At 54.4% G+C, this 20009-nt stretch overlaps 1 protein-coding gene across 1 annotated transcript in view; it reads left to right on the top strand.

Moving 5' to 3' along the window:
- The window catches only part of UNC13B (unc-13 homolog B), a 189573-nt gene that overhangs the window by 119456 nt on the left and 50108 nt on the right, over positions 1-20009 (top strand). Inside the window, exons 12-17 of the mRNA XM_054986491.1 lie at positions 918-996; positions 4242-4316; positions 5221-5440; positions 10887-11114; positions 11284-11425; positions 19031-19200. Of these exons, the coding sequence (XP_054842466.1) occupies positions 918-996; positions 4242-4316; positions 5221-5440; positions 10887-11114; positions 11284-11425; positions 19031-19200 (914 nt within the window). The remainder of the gene's footprint in view (positions 1-917; positions 997-4241; positions 4317-5220; positions 5441-10886; positions 11115-11283; positions 11426-19030; positions 19201-20009) is intronic.

Raw genomic sequence — 20009 nt, 5'->3', positions numbered from 1 at the left:
TGACTCCCTTGCATGTAGCACATGCTGTGAACTGCTGTGCCACCCAGCGCTGACATCCCAACCCATTTTCTTTTGGAAGCTCAGAGTGCTGCTGCCTAAACGTCCTTTGTGCCACTTCATGGCCTTTTTGCATGTCCTTCGGTTGGTCAGAGGTGGCTCGCCCTTTGCCCGGCACACTGAGACTTCTTCCAGGGTGGACTGCTAGACAGAAGCCAGGCCCAGCCCAGGCCTTGTCCCGAGATCTTCCTTCTTAAGCAGGAAAAGAGAGACTCATCCCCAGACAGGTCCTGCTGCCCGTCCTTGGCTCTCCTTCCATGCTCAGCCTGATGCGTTTGGCTTTTGCGGTTGCAGTGAAGTCCTCCATGTGCCTCCCCCCCATGCCAGGCTCTGTCTTTGGGGGCAGCGGATTCTGTTCTCTTCTGTGCCTGCCATTCTTCCTTCAGTTGGCGATTTACGGAAGAAAGAAGGGCCGTGCCGCTGTCTGTCTCCGGAGCTCAGACCGCTTGCTGCTGTTGGTGTCTGATGAATTCTGGCACTTTCTCTGCTGCCATTTGTGGCTCCTCTTTAGAAAAAGGGCGGGGGGGGGAGCCAAGCACAGTTTAATTTCTGATATGAACAAGTCATCCCGGTTTCTGAACACTCGGAAGCCCCTCTGCTGTGTAACTCAAACGGACGAGCATAATTTGCAGATCCAATGCCACGCCGGCGCTGCTCTGCAGTGGCCACGTTGACTTGTCATTGCGTTTGACGTCTCCTGCCTCACTAGGCTGGGCTGCGGTTCTAGGTCTCGGTTCCTTCTGGGCCGGGGTGAGTTCCTCAAATGAGCTTGCTCAGCCCCACGGGACTCTGGGCAGCGGGTGGGTGCTCCTGGCTTGCTTGCTGTGCTGGCCCTGATGCACTTTCTCCTTTGTTTCCAGGCCGGCCGGTGGCCTCTACGGCATCGATAGCATGCCTGACCTACGCAAGAAGAAGCCCCTCCCACTTGTCAGTGACTTGGTGAGAGTTCCCCCCCTCCCCCCCCGCCCTATAATCCCAGGGAAGGCTGGCTGCTGCCTGGTCCTTGGGCACTGAAAGGGCCCCTTCTGTTTGTAAGAAGCCAAGACTTGATGCTCCCCTGGGCCTCTGTGAGTGGGACAGATTTGGGTTCCAGGGCAAGCCTCTTCCCGAATGCTACCAGCTGTTTCCCCAGAAGAGGTGGACGATCTCTGCTGGCCGGGTTCTGCCTGGCAGCTTCTAGCTCTCTTGGTTTATTTTTTTTCATACTAAGAGGGAGGTGCAGGAGCCCAGGCAAAGCCGACCCCATTTTCTCAAGCGTTACCCCAGAGAGGTGGGCTCCAAAACTCACTCTGGCCTTGGGCTTCCCGGTGCTTGCAGAGTGGACTTCTGTGGTTTGGCAACCTGTCTGTTTTCGGAGTCTAAATCCCTTGCAGCCCACCTCCTCCTGCCGCACAGAAGTCTTATCAAGTGTACGATTCATTCCTCCCAGGAGGGGGCTTGTTCATCTCAGCCCATTTTCTTCAAGGGGGGGGGCTTCCCCCAGTCGAGGCCCCCCCTTGTTAAGGCGGGGCTTGCTTTTCCGTAACGCACTTCGCAGGCAGTGCCCAGAGGGGGACCGTGTTGTTATGCAGTAGAACAGCACAGTTCAAGTCCAGTGGCACCCTAAAGACTGACAAGATGTTCAGCTTTCAAGAGTCAAGCTCCTTTTGTAAGACGCAAGTCGGGCTGGAGATTCCTGAGCCTTTGTATCCCAGTCAGAAGATGGGGGGGGGGGGGAGGCGCTGCAAAGAAAGGGGTCAGGACGCCCAAGATGGCGTGGATGCACGTTTCAGGGCAGGATAATGGGTTAGCTATGCAAGCTGAAATATCTGTTTAAAAACTGAAAACAGGACAGAGGTTGTAGAGTGGCAAAGAATCAAAGAACTAGGTGGTGCCGAGGTTTTGAGGAGAGGGTGAAAGCTGGAGAGAAGCGAAGAGGGGGCCTCGCGCAGGGCTGCTGCCCGCCCAATGCGCTGCGAATCCTGGGTCACCGTCAAGACCATTCCTTGTTGCCGCTGCATCTTTGCTTGGCTCCCCCTCGGAAAGATGGAGCGGATTGGCAGAATGCACCGCCCCGCCTTACGGGTGGTGTGTCCGCAACAGAGAGGGCTTGTTTGTCTGAGGGTTTGTTACGTATCCCCTGGTCTTCCTTCGAGGAGAGAGGGGTCTCAGAGTGGGCACCAGTGAAAGGGTTTTACGAGGAGGCTTTATTGCAGGGAGGGGAGTGATCCTTCATGTATCAAAATTATTCTTTTTGTAAGTTTTAATGCTTCCCTATTTTTTCCTCACACACAACTCACAACTCACCACCAAGTCTTCACGAGTGTTCCAGAGGCTGGGAGGGGGCGAGGGTGGGGAGAGGCGACACACCCGCAGATGTGAAGTGAGCCCGGCCTCCGTGCCGTAGCAGGTTTTCTCCGTCTGAAGCAGAGGCGCACCCTTCTCGGCCCATTGGCTCCAGTGGACACGAAAGGGGGCACCTCTGCTTCGGGTGGTGCAACATGTGCGGCCTTGCTGAGGTGAGGCCTGGCCGGTGTGTTGGTGGCCCTTGCGGTGCTGCTGTTGGGATTAATATGTTGTGTTTCCCTTGTATGCTGACCCTGTCTTTCTGCAGGCCATGGTAAGTGGAGCTCATCCCCACCCAAGCACTCCGTTCCCTGTCTTTACGTTGACTCCCCCCCCCCCCGTAATGAACGGAGGGCGCATCCTGCCTCACCCCCCATCACTGACTGAATGAACCCTCCCAGTCCTGCCATGAACTGCATTGTGGGCTGTGGCCCCTCCCAGAGCAAGCAGGGCTTCTTCCTCAGCCGCCTGTGGTTGGAGATCCCTGGGGAGGGGGTGCTTGCTGGCCTTGGGGGAGGGGGCTGCCGTGTACGGCCTCAGGAACAGGCACCCTGGGCAGGCCCATTGCTGCTGGGGCGGATCAGTTAATGTAGTGCACGGGCACATGGCTGCCATACTGGCTGAATCTCTCCAAGCGAGGCCTGCCTTTTCTGGCCCAGATTTTTCTTTTTCAGGAACTGATTTCCTCCCGGCATGGCCCTTTTTGTCCGGGAAAGTTCTGGGATTCATGGGAAATTCTGGAGGGAGGGCTGAGGCAGGAGCTGGCTTATAAAGCAGAGGGTTATGGGGAAGGAAGCGTATGCTGGCAACACCTGCGTACATTTTGGCAATGCCCAAAAAAGACTCTTTGTTGGGCCAAGGGGATGAATGGCTTGTTCTTCCTGCCTACAGCTGTTCAAATGGCTTTAATCTGTAGGGCCATGAATTTGAGAAGAACTTCCCCCAGTGGCTGCCCAAGGAGGCTGTGAAACTTCATTCAGAGGTTTCCAGAAAAGATTGGCCAAGTCTCTTCTGGAGAGGCTTTAGGTGTAGGTGGTCCTTGGTGAAAGTGGGAGGAGAGATGAACCAGGTCTCTAAGCCCTGTCCATCAGATCCGGTGAACATCGGTAGAAGAATGCTGTTTGGTGTCAAGAATGGACGGAAGAACATGTTTGCTGGCTGCAGTCCCTGAAGCATGGCTGGCTTCCCATGGCTAGCAGTCCCTTTTCGGTCCTGGTGGAACTCTCTGTCTGATGAAACCAGGGCCCGGCAGGATTTATTATCCTGTAAGACAGAGATGTTCCGCCAGGCATATGGCAGAGGCTAGGCTGGGCCCCTGCCGGCCATACTTGACTTGACTTGAAAAGATCTGCCCACCCCCCTATAGGGATATGGGCCATGTCTGAAATGAAGTAACTCTTCCATCGCCATCTGAGGAGAAGTTTTTATTGTATGTAGTGATTTAAATTTTATTGTAATGTTTTATCCGCTTTTATGTGTTTTTATGTAAATTAAAATGTTGTGCTCCGCCCTGAGCCCACTCGGCGGGGAAGGCAGACTAAAAACCTAATCTAATAAATAAATAAATAAATAAATAGCCAGGCCAGGGCACGATACACCCCGGGTCATCTGGAGGGTCAGGTTTTAGGGCGCTCCTTAGTCTCAGGGACTTGGGGTGGAAACAGCAGTGCAGGGGGGGCAGCCGAGGTCTGGGAGGGGTTGCTTGTGTGATGAATCCCTCTGTGCCCTGCTCTCTTTCGAGCCGTTCACGGCCTCTTATGTGAGGGTAACGGAGTAATCCAGGCCTCCAACAACTTGTGCTGTTTGGAGGAACCTCCTTGAAATGAGCCCTGGATGATGGTAGCTCCTTTTCCTTCCAGTCTCTGGTCCAGTCTCGGAAGGCTGGCATTACCTCGGCCATGGCCACCCGAACGTCTCTCAAGGACGAGGATCTGGTAAGGGCTGGCGAGTCCCTTTCCCCTTGGATAGGGCCTGGGAGGCTTATAACCGGTGGGACAGTTGTCAAGGGTTGCTCTGGAGCACAAAGCCGCCCACTGGGTGTGGGGAGGGAAGGCCGGATGGCAGGCGGAGCACAGGGGCAGGGCGGAGAATGAAGCTGGTGTGAAAAGTGATCGAAATAGCCTGAAAGGAGGAGTCTCTCAAAGCACAAAAGAGTCAAAAGTGCTCCAGCTCCCACGGAAAATCATTGTGGCAACTATGGGAGGAGGGAATATTAATTGCTTGTGTGCCAAGGGAACGCAGCTCTCGAGGAGAGGGAATAAAAGGCGTCTGCTGCAGTTGTCCGCTGGAAAGGAGAGAGGCCTGACTCTCTCCTCCTGGCCTTTGAAAACGCCCACCGCCTCGGATGGGGCAGACGCCACGGGGGTCTTTCCGCCGAGCAGCGTGGTTCTTCCACGGGGTTGGCCTTGTCTCTCCCACCTTGTGGAGATGAAGCTGGCCGGCCCCTGCTCTGCCTTCTGAGTGGCTGCGGAGTAGAGTGTTTAGCGTGGCTCGTCAAAGGGAAGCTCCGGGGTTTGTGGCTCAAGGCAGCGGGAAAGGGGGGCTTCTGCACAGAGTAGCACATCCGTAGAGCTCCTCTGTGCTCCAGAGCTCCCCTCTGCCTCTTTTGGTTTGAAAACTCTGGCACTAAATGCACGGTCGTGCACCCCACCTCCCCTTGATAGGTTAGTTGTAGCAACTGCTCAGGGGGCTGCCTGCCATCAGCATCGCAGTCGGGCCTCCATAGGGGTTCCACCTGTGCATCGTCCACCCAAGCAAGTGCAGCTCTTCCTCAAAACCACGGAAAGCAGCCCCCCCAGAGTCCCCCTCCTCCTGACTTGATGTGGCTTTTTGTTTCAGAAATCTCATGTCTATAAGAAGACACTGCAAGCCTTAATCTACCCCATTTCCTGCACAACCCCCCACAACTTCGAGGTGTGGACCGCCACCACCCCCACATACTGCTATGAGTGTGAGGGGCTCTTGTGGGGCATCGCACGGCAGGGGATGCGCTGCACGGAATGCGGGGTCAAGTGTCACGAGAAGTGCCAGGACCTCCTCAACGCTGACTGCTTGCAGAGTGAGTGGGGCGGGGCAGGGGCGGGGGCAGAACTGCCTGGTTTGCCCAGAGGCCGGGACGGGAGGGCTTTGCTGGGCACATTTTGGGAATGAGAGAAACTGACGGAAGGCCTGGAGAGGAGGAGAGACTTCCCTGGGGCGGAGTTTGCGGATACCTTGAGCGGGGATTGTACTTCCCCTTGCACGTGTGCCGGCGCACTCGCTCACACCCCCTTGTATACAGGCACAGGCTCTTCCCCAGTGAGCTTTGGGGAGCTTTCATGTTAAGTTGCTGGGAAGAATTCGCGTTCCAAGAAGAATTCAGTCGGAGTGGTGCCTGGGAGGAATCTGCAGGAAGCCTCGGGCATTTCCTGGGTCGACTCTTCGCAGTGGGAAAGGCATTTTGGTTTCATTTGGCCCCTGAGCTTTCTCTTTCTCCCCGTGTTGCATTCTGTGCCTGCTGGATGGCCCGGAGCGCAGTTGCAGCCACAGATTCCCAGAAGTCTCTGAATTGGAGCAACACAGGGTTCTTGGACTTCTGTGTAGAGAGCCAGGTGGCAGAACCTGCAGGGTCAGGTGTGAGATTGGTGCCCTGAGATGCACACCCAGGGGCTGATCAACTGCTGGCGCTTTGTAGCGCCAGCCTACTCTCCTTTTATTCCCCTTTGTGATACCCACCCGCTTGTCCTGGGGGACGGTGTGTGTGTGTGTGTGTGTGTGTGTGTGTGTGTGCTGCTGCTGTTCAAATGCAGAGGAGCCACCCGCGTCAAAAGGCAGGGAGCAGGTACTTAAAAGGGTACTCTTTGAACCGTCTAGCCCAAGCAGAGGTTTGGAAGAGGAAGAGGGTGAGAGAGTAACTTGATGCTCGGATCGTGCCACAGCAGTCCAAGGGGAACCGGTCCAGTTGCCAGAACTTCCTTCTGCAGTGAGACTCCCTCCCTGCCACATGGACTTCTTTGCACTGGATCTCAAAGTCCTAGCAAAGTTTGTATTGACTTAAAGGTCTGCAGCCAGAGGGAAGCCGGTTGAGGGTGGGGCTGCGGCTCAGCACCTGCTTTGCACCCAGGAAGCCCATGGTCCGGTTTCTGGAGCATCTCCAGTGAGGGATGACCTTCTGGCCGAAGGAGAAGAGAAGGGCTTCCAGGGCTGTTGTGTATCAAGTGCTTTAGGCACTGGACGAGTTCCACGACTGCTCAAGCTTAGTGTTATGTGGCTCCAGAATGAGGGGCAGGTCGGGTCCCAGAGCGCACCTGCCTGTTGCTCACCCTGTCTGCTGGCTTACAAACAAAGCAGCGTAGGGGACACTTCTTGCTGTGAGCCCAAGGGAAGAGGGAGGAGAGCTGCCTTGCTGGCCCTGGGGAAGGGCTGGGTAGCCCTTGGCCGGCAGTGCTTCTGGCCCAGGAACAGGTGTGGATGTCTTTAAAAGGGGGTTAGGTGGATTCATGGATAAGTCCATCCGTGGCTACTAGCCTTGGTGACTGACGAGAACCTCCATATCCAGAGGCAGTCAACCTCTGAATCCCAGTGCCAGGAGGCAACTTGCCCTCCCTGCCCCGCTGGATGACTATCTAGGACTGCTGGTCGGCTGGTGAGAGCCAGGATACAGGACTGGATGGCCCCCCGGTCTGACCCAGGAGCAGGGCTCTTCTGGTGTTCTTACGAGCCCTTGAGCAGCTGCTCTCTGCAGTCTCTTGGCCTGGAAGCCAAGCCCAGGCGTTGTGGAGGAGACACGTGTGCTTGCTACCCTCCAGCGTCAGCAGCCATCTCCCGGGCGGGGCTTGTGTGCAGCCCCTGGGGGCTGAGTGCCGGGGGATGAGTCAGGCGCAGCCTTCGTGAGCGGCATTTTCGTCACGGGCTCTCTGTCAAGAAAGGCATGCCTATAACCAGGGCAGAGAGTTTTATTTTAAATCTCAAGGAGGCCTATTTTAGGTTCCAAGAACAAATCCTGTTCAGGCATTACCCTCCTACCTAACAGATGTCCTCCACACACCATCGTGCGGGAGGAAATCTTCTGTTTCTCTGCTGAGGCAAATGGCAGTTGGTGGAGGGCTCCTGCGGGTATCCCCACGTCTGATGCCGTCAGCACACCTTGCGTGTGCCCCCTCGGGGTCTTTCCAGGCTGTTCGGAGTCCTGCAAGCCCGTCATACTGGCCGCGGTCCAGAGAATTTTTTCAAGCTTTTTAAAAAAAAAATACTTTAAAACGTTTCTAGGCCACCTTTCCACCGAAATTGGGCCCCCAAAGTGGTGAACATCAAACATTAAAGAATTTAACCATTAAAAACATTTAAAATAGATTAGAATAATTCAATAATAAAAAAACAGACATAATAGCCAAAACAGTGAGATGACCAATGGCATGTATTGGGGGGATGGCAGCAAAAAAGTCCTCACCTTCTGGCAGAAGTAACAGTCAAGGGAGGCGGACGAATCCCCCTGGAGAGGGCGTTCCAAAGTCCTGGTGCCGTGACTAAGAAGGCCCTTCCTCAGTCTGCCCCCTCCCCGTCTAGCCTCAGATGGGAGGGGCACCTGCAAGCAGGGCTTCTGAAGGTTCATAGGGGAGAAGGTGGTCTTGGTCAAAAAAGGGGCTTTAAACGTCAATACCAGCGCTTTGGATTAAGTTGGAAGCAAATTGAGGGTAGATGGAACAAGACTGGAATGACGTGGTCCCTACGACCCACTCCAGCCAACATCCGGCTGCAGCATTCTGTACAAACTGTAATTTCCGGACAGTCCTCAAGGGCAGCCCTATGTAGAGCGCATTGCAGTAATCTAGTGTAGATGTTACCAGGGCATTCACACCACAGTGGCAAGATCTCCCTCCAACCCCCAGGAAAGGCTGCAGCTGGTGAAAGGCACTCCAACAGAAGGTGACATTCTTAAGCTGCGTACTTCTTCCTTTAGGGAATGTGAAGCGCCATGCAAACCCGATATAACCTTCCCCCTCAGCAGTGGCACCTCCACCTTGTTGGGATTATCTTTCAGTTTATTAGCCCTCACCCACTCCAAAACTGCCTCCAGGCACCTGGTCACAGTTCCCACAGCCTCCCTGGGATCTGCTGGTAGCACGAGATAGAGTTGAGTATTATTATCTGCATATTGGTGACAAATCAGCCCAGATCTCCAGAGGACCTCTCCCAGCAGCTCTTATGTAGATCTTGAAGAGCACGGGTGGGGTGGACCAGGTGGAAGCTTGCGGCACCCCGTAGGGCCAGAGCAGCGCTCCCCCAGCGCCACGCTCTGGCACCTTCCTTCGAGGTAGGACCAGAATCACTGCAGAACAGTTCCTCCCGGTCCCAAAAGGCAGTCCAGAAATGGGCCTGATTGATGGCATCAAAAGCACCAAGAGGTCCAGGGGAATTAACAGGGCTGCTGTCAGTCTCTGACAGTTAGGTCCCTTCGAGTTCTCCACAGTTAACACACAGGTGTTCCAGTTGAAGCAACTTTATTAGAGATCCATGCAGTTCAAGGTGTTCACACAAAGGTAGCAATCGGCAGAAGTGACTATTCAGAAAAGGGCACTACTGATTATAGGGAAACTTCCCGCCCTTTGGGTCCGTTGACATTCTGGCGCGAAAACCCCAAAGAGTTACATGGGAACTGATTAGTTTAGGCTAGACAGAGTGCAGAATGAAATCATCACAGTCTCTGAGAAGAGAGACATCGCTCGCTGCCCGCAGCTTGCGCCCAAGGACGCCGGCTCCAGAAGTGAAAGTAAACACTTGCCACAGATAACAGGCAGCCCCCACTGGCTCAGGGCATTGTAGGTCAGCGGTTTACACGCTCTCAGATGATTTATACAGAATGCAGAATACAACCTTAGCAGACAGTTATGATCAGCCCAAGATACATAACACAATATTGGCAGGTATGCTGGCATACAGGACAGCTGCGCTCCCCTGTCCATCTCACAGCACAGGTCATCCTCCAGGGTGGCCAAGACTGTTTCAGTCCCGTAACTGGTCTGAAAACAGATCGGAATGGATCCAAACCATCTGCTTCGCTCAGGAATCTCTGAAATTGGCCAGCCACTGCTCCTTCAATCACCTGGCTCAGGAACGGTCCATTTGTTTGTTCGTATATTTGTCATTTCTTCCCTGGTTTTCTTACCATTGGGAACACAAAGGGGCTTACATTGCTCTCCTCACTTCTTGTTTATCCTCTCAACAGCCCTGTTAGGTAGGTTAGGTGGAGAGAGAGTGACTAGCCTGAGGCCACCCAGCCAGCTTCCATGGCAGAGTGGGGATTCGAAACTGGGTCTTCCAGATCCTAACCGCTGCACCACACTGGCTCTCATTTGAGACTGGGTGCCATAGAACTGAATGGGTGACTTGGATCAGCCACCCTACCTTGCAGGGTTGTTGTGAAGAGAAAAGGGGAGGGCCATGTTAGCTGCCTTGAAACCCTTGGAGGGGGGTAGGATGAGAATGGCATGGGTGAACTCACTTTCCTTTGGCTGCCTGGCGCCCATGTTAGACTATGGCTTGTTTTTTGTTGAGGTGGGGGGGGGGGCGGTCTGTGTCGCCTCTCCTGAACCCTGCCCTAGAGTCAGGCATTGGCTACACATTTGGTCCTTTGGCCTCCTGGGGAGCAGGAATCTAAAGCATAACTAGGCTCAGTGCCTTGTGCCGCAGTTGCTTCCGGGGCTGAGAGCACAGGATCTCTGCCTCTTTCTTTACGGTCATCTTCCAGGCTTCCCTTCTGCTGCCGAGCCCCTGACTCTCCAGAGAGGCCACATCCACCAAGGCCGCGTTGGATGACCCTTTGGAATGACTCGTCTTGGGCATCCCCCCACGTGGCAGCTCCGTGCGTTCTCTGTTGGGCTGCAGGAAAGTTGGGGGGTGCAACGCGGGTGGATTTTCCTTGGCTCAGCCCAACGTGTTCGGTGGCTTCTGCTCCTCTCTCTCTTTTCAGCAGTGTTGCTGGTGGGCAGGAGGTGCGGGCGGAGGTGTGAGTGAGCCCATGCCCTCTCGGTCGTGATGCCGTCAGTGAACAGGCATGTGGCTGGTGGGGCTGGCCACCAGCAGAGGAGTTGTCCCATCTTCAGTGTTGGTTAAAAAGGACCAACTGCTAAAGCTCAGGGTCCCTTTCCAATATGGGCTTTTGAAAGAAAATGTGCACCATGCCAAATTCATGCGCACCGTAGACAGCGCCGTGAGCACCCTGAGAAGACTTGCCCGCTGCTCCTCGCCCTGTCTGCAGTGGCAGGGCGTGGGAGGCACTCCCTGCGCTGGTGCAAAAATGCTTCTTGGGAAGAGATCGGGGAGGCCAGGGGAGGGCACAGGCAGAGAGGCGTGTTTTGTGGGGAATCGAGAGGGCATTGGTGAAGCGTGCTTGGGGAGTCCTGCACTGGCAAGGTGGCAGGGTCTTCTGCGGCGCTCTCCCCTTTTGGCCCATTCCGTGTGGCTGCCGTGCCGCGCTGCCTCTTGGTGGCCCTTGCCTTGCTCATTCATCTCTCCTCTGTGGGCAGGAGCGGCGGAGAAGAGCTCGAAGCAGGGGGCTGAGGATCGCACCCAGAACATCATCATGGCCATGAAAGACCGCATGAAGATCCGGGAGAGGAACAAGCCCGAGATCTTCGACGTGATCCGGGAGGTGTTTGGCGAGAGCAGGCTGGCCCACGCCCAGCAGATGAAGGTGGTGAAGCAGAGCGTGCTGGACGGCACCTCCAAGTGGTCAGCCAAAATCACCATCACGGGTGAGGAAGGGCAGCCCTTGCGGCAGCCCCCCCCCCGGGGGGGGGCTCTTTCACATTAGCCTTTGCTGGTGTGACCCCGGGGGGTGGGGGGTGGGGGGGCGGGATCTGCCACGCTTTAGCTCATAGTCTTGAAGTGTGTCTTTCCTGGACTGTGCTTCCCCCCCCCCAGTGTTCTGTGCTCAAGGCCTGCAAGCAAAGGACAAAACGGGGTCCAGCGACCCTTACGTCACAGTGCAAGTCGGCAAAACCAAGAAGCGAACAAAAACTATTTTTGGCAATCTGAATCCTGTCTGGGAGGAGAAGTTCTACTTGTGAGTATTGGCTTGTCCTCTGCTCCTGTGCGTTCTGGTGGCTTTTCAGTTACGTCGCCCTTTGTCGCTAATGGCGCAGATTGGCCCTTAAAGCCCCCCCCCCCCCGTCCCCGCCCCCAGCAGGGGTTTTGTAAGCCCAGCTCTCTTTTATGCTGAACGTGTAGATTCATTTGGCAGAGCTTTCAGTGCGGGAAACCGGCACTCAGTGTGGGCTTTCCGTGCGCATGACCGGAGAGCCGCCTGCTTTTCTGCTCTTCTTCTGGAGGTCAGCAGCTGGTTCCCATGAGGAATTGTGGCACCTGGGCGGTTCTCCTGGGGCCCAGTTTCCCCACCCTAGCAAATGGTGTGTGTGTGTGTTCGGGGGGGGGGAGAGATGAAATTAGGGCAAGGATGCTCTCAGCAGCGATAATGGGGAATCAGTGTGGCATTGACTTTTCCAGAGAAAAGTCTGGAAAAGCCAATAATGCTAGGAAAAGTGGAAGGCAGTAGGAAAAGAGGAAGACCCAAAACGAAATGGCTGGACCCAATAAGGGAAGCCACGATCTCCAGTTTGGAGGTCTTTCATTCATAGGATCGCCATTAGGTGGAAGGCAACTCGGCGGCACATCACACACAGTGTGGCACAGAAGAGATGTGTTCAATTCCGGTGGCATCTAGGGAAGGGGCGCAAAGGCACTTGGGTTGGTTGGTTCCTGCCGCAGAAGCTGTCTCCTGGGTGGGTTGTAGATGTTCCTCTTCCTCGTTGCTTTGGAAGACAACAGCTATGCCAGGTGAGGACGATGGCCAAGGGGGAGCAGGCAGCTTTTGTGTCTCATATGGCCGTTGCACGGTCTGCCCTGAGCATCCAGAACCTTGGCAGCCCCCTCCGGTGAGATGGCAAACCCTTGAGCTCTCAACACCAGACTTCCAGGCTCTTTGCCCTGCACAGTGATCCCACTCAGCTCCTTCCAGCTGGGGTCCCAGCAGCCAGGAGAGGAGGGCTTGTTCTTTGGCCTCCTATGATGAGTGAGGAAATGGGCCTCCAGGCACGGCCGTCGGATGGAGGGCGAAAGCATCTCCTGGCTCATCCGGAGCGGAAGGCCCGTATGTGTGCACGCTGCCCTCCTCTGTGTTCAAGTATGTTTGTCAACCCTTTCGAAGGTACCAGTGCTGGAAAAGCAGGGTCAAAACCAGTCGGGCCTGTTGGCTAGAAGCTGCTGGCCCCACCGCCCAGGCCCGCCCTGGGCCCCGTGCTTTGCCTCCAGCGGCTTGCCACCCTTCCCAGGCACAGCGAGTTCCCAAAAGCAGCCCTGAAAGCAGCTTAAAGACCGCAGTGATCGAAGGAGGGCACAGAAGGTGGTCTGGTTTGGGTCCAGGAGTGATGCATTTCACTGGTACCAGCATAAGATTGATTAAGAAACGGCAAGACAGCAGAGGGGACCCACTGGATCAGGCCAGGGAAGACCCGCTTGGTCCAGCATCCTTTTCCTCCCACCGGCCGACCGGGTGGCCCTGGAAGGCAGGCGCGGTGTTGGCTTCCCCCCGCGGGTGCTCAGACAGGCCCAGCCAGCCTCCCAGATTCAGCCTCGGGGGCTAACAGGTGTTCACAGACCAGCCCTCCGTGGATTTATTTTCAGACTGTCTCAGCTAGTGACAGTCCATGTCTTGTGTCAGGGAATCCCACAAGTTAATGAGGCCTTGTGTAAAGAAGTATCTTCTCGCATCTGCAGTGAACCTGCCGCCCATCAAGTGCCGTGGGTTTCCACACCATGTTCTTGGAGAAGGAGAAGAAATTCTTGATCCCTTTTATCCACCTCATCATAATTTGATGGACGTCTGCCACGTTCCCCTTTGTCTCCCCCCCCCCTTCACTGAAGAGATCCAAACACTTTTGATTATGTGTGAACAGGAAGTGTGATAAGGCTGCAGGTGGGGAAGAGGCAAGAGACCAGGAAACGTATTTTCAGCAGAACCAGGAGCAAAGCCAGCCGTCATCTGCAGGAGGCAGGCACCCACCTTCACCGGCCGGCTTTGGCTGTTTCCTTTGAGACCTGTGAATGCTTGCGTAGTTTTACGCACTGTAACAGAATGGGCTCATAAGCTCTTCTCTGCTCCTTCTGGTACACGATCAGGAGGTTAGGAAATCCCTGCAGCCAACCCAAGTTTCCACGTGGCCATACTGCCCCTTTCCCTTGACTCCCCAGGGATGTCAAAAACAGACGGGGTAACTCCCACTGCTGCCAGCAACTCTGAGAGTATCTCCTGCTAATGGAGTCGTGTGTCTAGCGCGCTGGATGTGTGCGGCCTGTTGCTGCTCCTACAAGCTGGTGTGGGGAGGAGTTCTCTTGCAACTTCGCAAAGATAAGTTATTGTGTGCCAGTGAAGGCAAGTTCAACACTTTCCCTCGCCGTTACCACACTTCAGATTGCAAGACAAGTAGGCATGGTCCATTTCAAGAGATCAGGCGTAGAGCCTTCAAGATAGAAATGGGTTTAATAAATGCATAAAAAGAGTACACAGGGTCTTTTCAAGCATTCAGGCTGAGCAAGGGAACAAAGGAAACACACAATCCCTGCCGGGATGCCTCACACTCTGCAAGGCCTCTGGGTATTGTTTGCACTTTGCCAGGCCTGTTTGATTCGGTGTGACTCTGAAGTTAGAAGCTGTTTGCTGCCAGGGAATGCTGCTATCTCTTTCTCAGAGCCAAGCTACAAGTGACGCCTGACACAGGTTGGACGCTTGTCAGCTTCCCTCAAGTTTTGATGGGAAATGTAGGCATCCTGGTCTTCCAGCTGTAATGGACAGCCAAGCTGCAAGACCAGGACGCCGACATTTCCCATCAAAACTTGAGGGAAGCTGACAAGCGTCCAACCTGTGTAAGGAGTCACTTGTAGCTTGGCTCTCAGTCTGCAATTTCTCTTGCGCCTGGGGAGGCCTCATGGCCCTGAAGTTTCTCGCACTGCTGTTCTGCTGGGGGGCGGGGCTGGGGCTGGGCGTAGACTCCTATATACGCTACGTGCTTGTAGAGAAAGGCCATTCCTGCCAAGGAATGTAATCGTGTATGAACTAGTAGCTTATCAATAAAATGCTTGAACTCGTGCTGTTCCTGGACTCGTGCCATGAAGTCTTTGAGAGTTACTTGGCAGAACTCTACAATCCCCTTTCCCTACACTTGGAGCTTATCCTAAATGATGTTAGCAGACCAACTTGGCTACCCACCTGAAACTAAGACCAGGAAGTGCAGAGCCTAACTGCACCATTACTGCAGCGCACTCCTTGGTGTCTGGTATGTAACTAGCATATCCTTGTCCAGGTGAAATGCATCAGGCAGCGCTGTGGCTTAGACGCACTACAGTGTACAGCAGATGTGCTTGTTATTCCGGAAGGTACTGCCAAGTAGGTAAGAAATGTCCTCAGGTCCCTGCCAGTGCTCATTTGCTGCCATATTTGTCGGCTGAAGCTGGTGGGCACAACGTCTCCTTCCTGTCCCCGGGCCAGCGTGTCCTTCTGCCTCGAAGCCATTCAACATTCAGTATTTTTTATTTCAGTATTTTTGTTGGCTACCAAGAATATGGAAGAAGCCCATTGTAAAGAGAAAGACTGAAGGGAGATTGTGGGAAACAGCCAAATTGCTAGGCTATAAACTTTTATTTGAGATAGGAAGATGTTGGGAATGTAGGGGAAGGTAGATGATAAATTCTCAAGACATGAAGAAGAGCTCTTCTTCGCCTGGGGCAGCCTTTCGGCTGGGCACAAGCCTCGAAGGACTACGCTTTTACCTGGGGACCCCGTCTTGCCCAGGATGATGGAGGGAAGATCCAACGGGAGGCTTTAAAGTGTTTCAACATCAAGGAAATCCAGCCTGTCCTAATTAAGTACCAAGTTCAGGGCGAGAGGGTTAATGAGCTTTCACCTTACGCAGCCTGATGCTTGAACATCTTAATAATGACACACTTTGTAAACTGCTCTGAGTGGGCATTAAGTTGTCCTGAAGGGCGGTATATAAATGTATACTTTTTATCTTTGTTTATGAAAATTTCTTATGCTTTGAATGCTCTAAGCTTGATCCCTCCAAACCCACCACCCCTATTCGGTCTTGCTGTCTTGAGCGTGGTAAAGGGGAATAGTAAAGAGTCCGGTAGCACCTTTAAGACTAACGAACTTTATTGTAGCATAAGCTTTTGAGAACCACAGCTCTCTTCATCAGATGCCACTTTATTGTACCTTAAGCTCTCGAGAGCCACAGCTCTCTTCGTCAGATGCATCAGACTAACACAGCTAACTCCTCTGGATCTATAGTAATGAGGAGGGGCCATTGGTAAACTTGTTATCCCTTAAGCATGATAGCTTGAAATTGCACATTTTGTTAGATTGCCTCTGAGCTAACTTCTAAGCAGGCAGGCACAGCAACTAAGTAGAACCTCTAAACGGCAGTGCAGATACAGAGTGCAAGACGTGTCTCTCTCAGAGTTGTTGGTGGCAGCGGTTACTACCCAACTTGTATTTTGGCACCTCTGGGAGCAAAGGAAAAGGGGCAGCGTTGCCAAGAGGAGATTCAGGGCAGCCATGGGTTTTCCTCAATTTCCCAGGGGCCAACCAGGAGAAACAGAGAAGGCCTTGTGAGTCCGTTCCTTCAAGGAAGCAAAGACAGACTTTTGGGGAATCACATCAACCAGCTTGCCTACGAAGGTCTTCAACTTTCATTTGCTCTAGTCTGCAGCATTTGAGCATGATTTGGCAGGAGCTTAAAAGGTGCCAGTTAATGAGCTCTGAATCACAATAAATGGCCCTGGGAGGCCAAGCGGGAAATGCCATAGTTCTGCCACCACTCTGATTGACGAGGCTTAGCAGCTCGCTTCTGACCCATTTCTTCCCTTTCTTCTTCATCAAGTTCTTCTGGTTGCCTGGCAACAGAGACTGCATTCTTAAGCAGGCCTTCCGCACGGGCTTGGCAAGGTGGGACCGAACGGGGCTTTCCCCTTGTGGGGCTGGTCCTTTGCCGGGGCTGGCGGTGATCTGCCATTGCCCCGTTGGGGGGGTTCTCTGGGGCCGGAGAATGGGGGCTTCTTTGTCCTTCCTGAGTCGCGCCTTTGTTGCCAGGGGGGTTGGGTGCTTTTGTCTGCCTCTCTGTCCATCACACTGGCTCGTGAGCAGTAAGAACTGCTCTGCCTGGGACCCCTACCTATCTTTGGAGGGGGGAGTCCAAAGGGGTCTCTGGCCAGTTACTCATCCCACCCCTCGTATCTCAGCTTAGAGGTCTCTGCCCTGTGTGTTCCAAAGGGGTTGCTCTTGGACTTCTTCCCCAAGGCATGCCTTCGACAATACAGTTTGAACTGGGCTGCTCGATGTTGCTGCTCCGTCCTGCTCATAGGATTTTATTTATTTATTACATCTCCACCCCCCTCTTCCTTCAAGGAACATAGCGTGGCACACCTCAGTCTCCTATGCCCCCCCCCCATTTTTCCTCACAACAACCCTGTGGGGTAGGGTAGGTTCGGAGTCCCAACAAGCACGCTTACAGACCCAGGCAGCGATCCAGGGCCTGTGCAGAGTCTCCAGGGAGCATGAGCGGATGGAGTTGATCGTGGAAGGAGTTGACTCAGGACCGCAAAGGGGATGGTGCCCTTGTCAAGGATCGTTCCAGGGTCTGTGGGGCTGTGAGGGCCCCCGCTTGTGCTCTTGATCCAGGCCTGGCCCAGCTTTGCCAGTCAAGCCAGAAAAACCATCCCTGCCTCTCTGGCGGAGGGAGCTCCCCCTAGACCTGCGTGAAGGAGGCCCAAGGCTTTGCACAGCTAAGGGTGAAGAGGCCAACTGTAGGCCCGTTTCCAGTCGACTTTTTCTGGGGAAGGTGATAGAATATAATCACAACAGTGTGCTTGTAAACCGCCCTTCTGGGCAGCGGATATTACAGGCAGCACAGCTCCAGGGGTTCCTGGACGACACATCTGTCCTTGACCCGTTTCAGGCCTGGCCTTGAAACCAAGAAGGCTTCGGCGGTCTTCTGTTAAATCTGACCCTGTAGGGTCTTCCAGTGGCCTCGGACAAAGCTGACCATCCCATCCACCAGCGGGAGTGTGGAGCTGCCGTTAAGAGGAGGGGCCATTTGATGGTTTCGGTCTTCTCTCTCTGATCGGACACAAAGAGTTTCCTCCAAAGGAGCAGAATTAGTGGGCTGGGGGTTTCTCCTGTGGAGTGCCGTCGGGCTCCGTTATCTCACCCATGCGCTTCCACATTTATGTGACAGTTTGGGGACTGGGTTTCACCAATATGCAGATCACACCCAGCTCTGTATTTCATCCTCCAAACCTCCGCACGCATCCGCCTTGGCTCTGGGTACTTTGAGGCCACGGTCAGGTGGCTGAAGCAGAACAAGCCAAAGCTGAACCCAGTCCAAACAGAAGGGGTTCTGGTCGGGGAGGCTGACCTTTTGGAGGGGCTGCGTCCACATTTGTCGTGAACAGATCTGGCCTCTGCAGGGCAGGTTAAGAAGAGCCGGGGGCTGCTCACAGACCCGGCCTGGCTGTGCAGAAAGCCGGCTGGGGCTGTGGCCAGGAGCACCTTCCGCCAGCCTCGTCCGGTCCTCCAGCCCTCTCTCCTTCCCTAGACTCATCCGATCAGGCCACCCTGACCCAGGCCTCTGAAGTCTCTTGGCTGGATTACTGTAACCCACTCCATGTTGAGCTGCCCTTGAAGACAACCCAGAAACGACAGCTGGTCCAGCAGGCTGGCTATTGTCAGGGGCTGGCCGACGGGGACATATCCTGCCCCATCTTAAGGCAGCTGTGCTGTCTGCCAGTCCCCCCCCCCAAGTGCAATTCAAGGTGCCGATGGTGTCCTTTACGGCCCTCTGCAACCTGGGCCCCGTGTGTCAACAGGGCCGTCTCCTCTCCTCCATTCCCATGCTCCATCGGTGGTCTTCAGCTGCCGCCTCCTGACTGTCCCCCCACTTAGGGTGGCCCACCTGGCATCAACCAGAGCCTGCTCCCCCCGCCCCGCCCCCCGTCAAGCTCCCAATCTGTGGAATGGTCTTCCTGAGGAGGGGAGGGGAGCGCCGTTCCTCGAAATCTCCAGGAGGCTCTGCGAGGCCCTTGTGTGGCCCAGGGCTTTTAATGGGGCTTAAGCTGCAGGCCTCTTGGTGAGGGGGATATCTGGAGGCTCAATCTATTGGTTTTAGATGGACATGTTGTATCTGTGCTGTGTAAGCCACCCTGAGCCCCAAGGGAAGGCAGGATAGAGATACTCGATTGGTGAGCCGTGGGTTTCTTTTCTTTCCCCTGCCCTGCTGACCGCTTTGGGTCCAGAGACTGCTGCCTGCCTTGTTGCTTTCTCTTCTGTTCTCATGCTGCATCTCATGTGTTAGAAGGCATTGCTGGGGGGGGGGTGTCCTTTTTCAGTGGGATGAACAGCATAACATTCCAGGTCCCTGTCAGGCTTGTGATCACTTGGAAGCGGCTCTGAAATACTTTGAGGCTCACAGTCCCACATTTCGTTTTATCGCTCGCCTGTGTCGGTAGCTTTTTTGTGTTCCTCAAGCATGAAAGGCAGAATCGTGGTGGGTGAGCTCTGTGCATGCCTGTGAGCTCTGCCGGGTGAGCTCTGTGCATGCCTGTGACCTTTCCCTTGCAGTGAGTGCCATAACTCTTCTGATCGGATCAAAGTGCGGGTCTGGGATGAGGACGATGATATCAAATCCCGCGTCAAGCAGAGGCTGAAACGCGAGTCAGACGATTTCCTGGGGCAAACCATCATCGAGGTGCGAACTTTGAGTGGGGAGATGGACGTCTGGTACAATCTCGGTAAGCAACGTCTGGAGCGCTGGCTCCTTCTCCGCTGGCTGGTGCAAACTTCCCCTGCGTTGGGGCCCCTGGAGGAAAGGCAGAAATCTGGGGCTGGAGAGCTGTGGGTGCCCTGCCTGATTCGCCCCGAGTGCTGTGGCGTGGCTACTCCAGGGAAGAACGCAAGTTTGGCCTCCGCTTTGTTAATAATTCCTTGGCGGGCTCCAAAGGGGAAAGAGTATAGGCGGCCAGTGCTCTTAAAGAAAAGGGTGCAACATAAAAAATAGCTACAAAGACTGTTTTTATTCCAGAAAGAGGGGTGGGTGAGTGGGTGAGTGGGTGGTAGGGTAAGCGGAAGGAACCTTGAACTCCTCCCTATGGGGCCCGGGTCCAGAGAAGACACGTGCTTGTATATGGTGAGGGGCTCGGAATGGAATTGGCTGTGGAAAGAGAAAATTGTTTATTTAGAGAGCCAGCCTGGCGTAGGGGCGAGAGTGTTGGGCTGGGCTCTGGGAGGCCCATGTTTGAATCCCTGCTCTGCCACAAAGCTCTCTAGGTGGCCTTGGGCCAGTCACACCCTTTCAGTCTGAACTACCCTATAGGGTTGTTTTTGGGGGGGAGGGGAGGTGATAAATGGAGAAGGAGAGGATGCTGGAAGCTGCTCTGGGCCCCCATGAGGGACAGGCAGGGTACTGATAAATAAATATTCACTCAGGTGATAGCCTGTAACGAGACAGTTCCCGTGTCTAAAACCAAGTTCCAACTTGCCAAGAGAAAGATGGATCTCTCTCCGGGGAAGCCGAAAGCAGTTAGTCTTTAGACCTGTCAAA

The sequence above is a fragment of the Eublepharis macularius genome, chromosome 8 (genome assembly GCF_028583425.1).
Source record: "Eublepharis macularius isolate TG4126 chromosome 8, MPM_Emac_v1.0, whole genome shotgun sequence".
Classification (NCBI taxonomy): domain Eukaryota; kingdom Metazoa; phylum Chordata; class Lepidosauria; order Squamata; family Eublepharidae; genus Eublepharis; species Eublepharis macularius.
The sequence above is the reverse complement of the archived record's forward strand: the minus strand, read 5'-3'. Positions and strand labels throughout refer to the sequence as shown.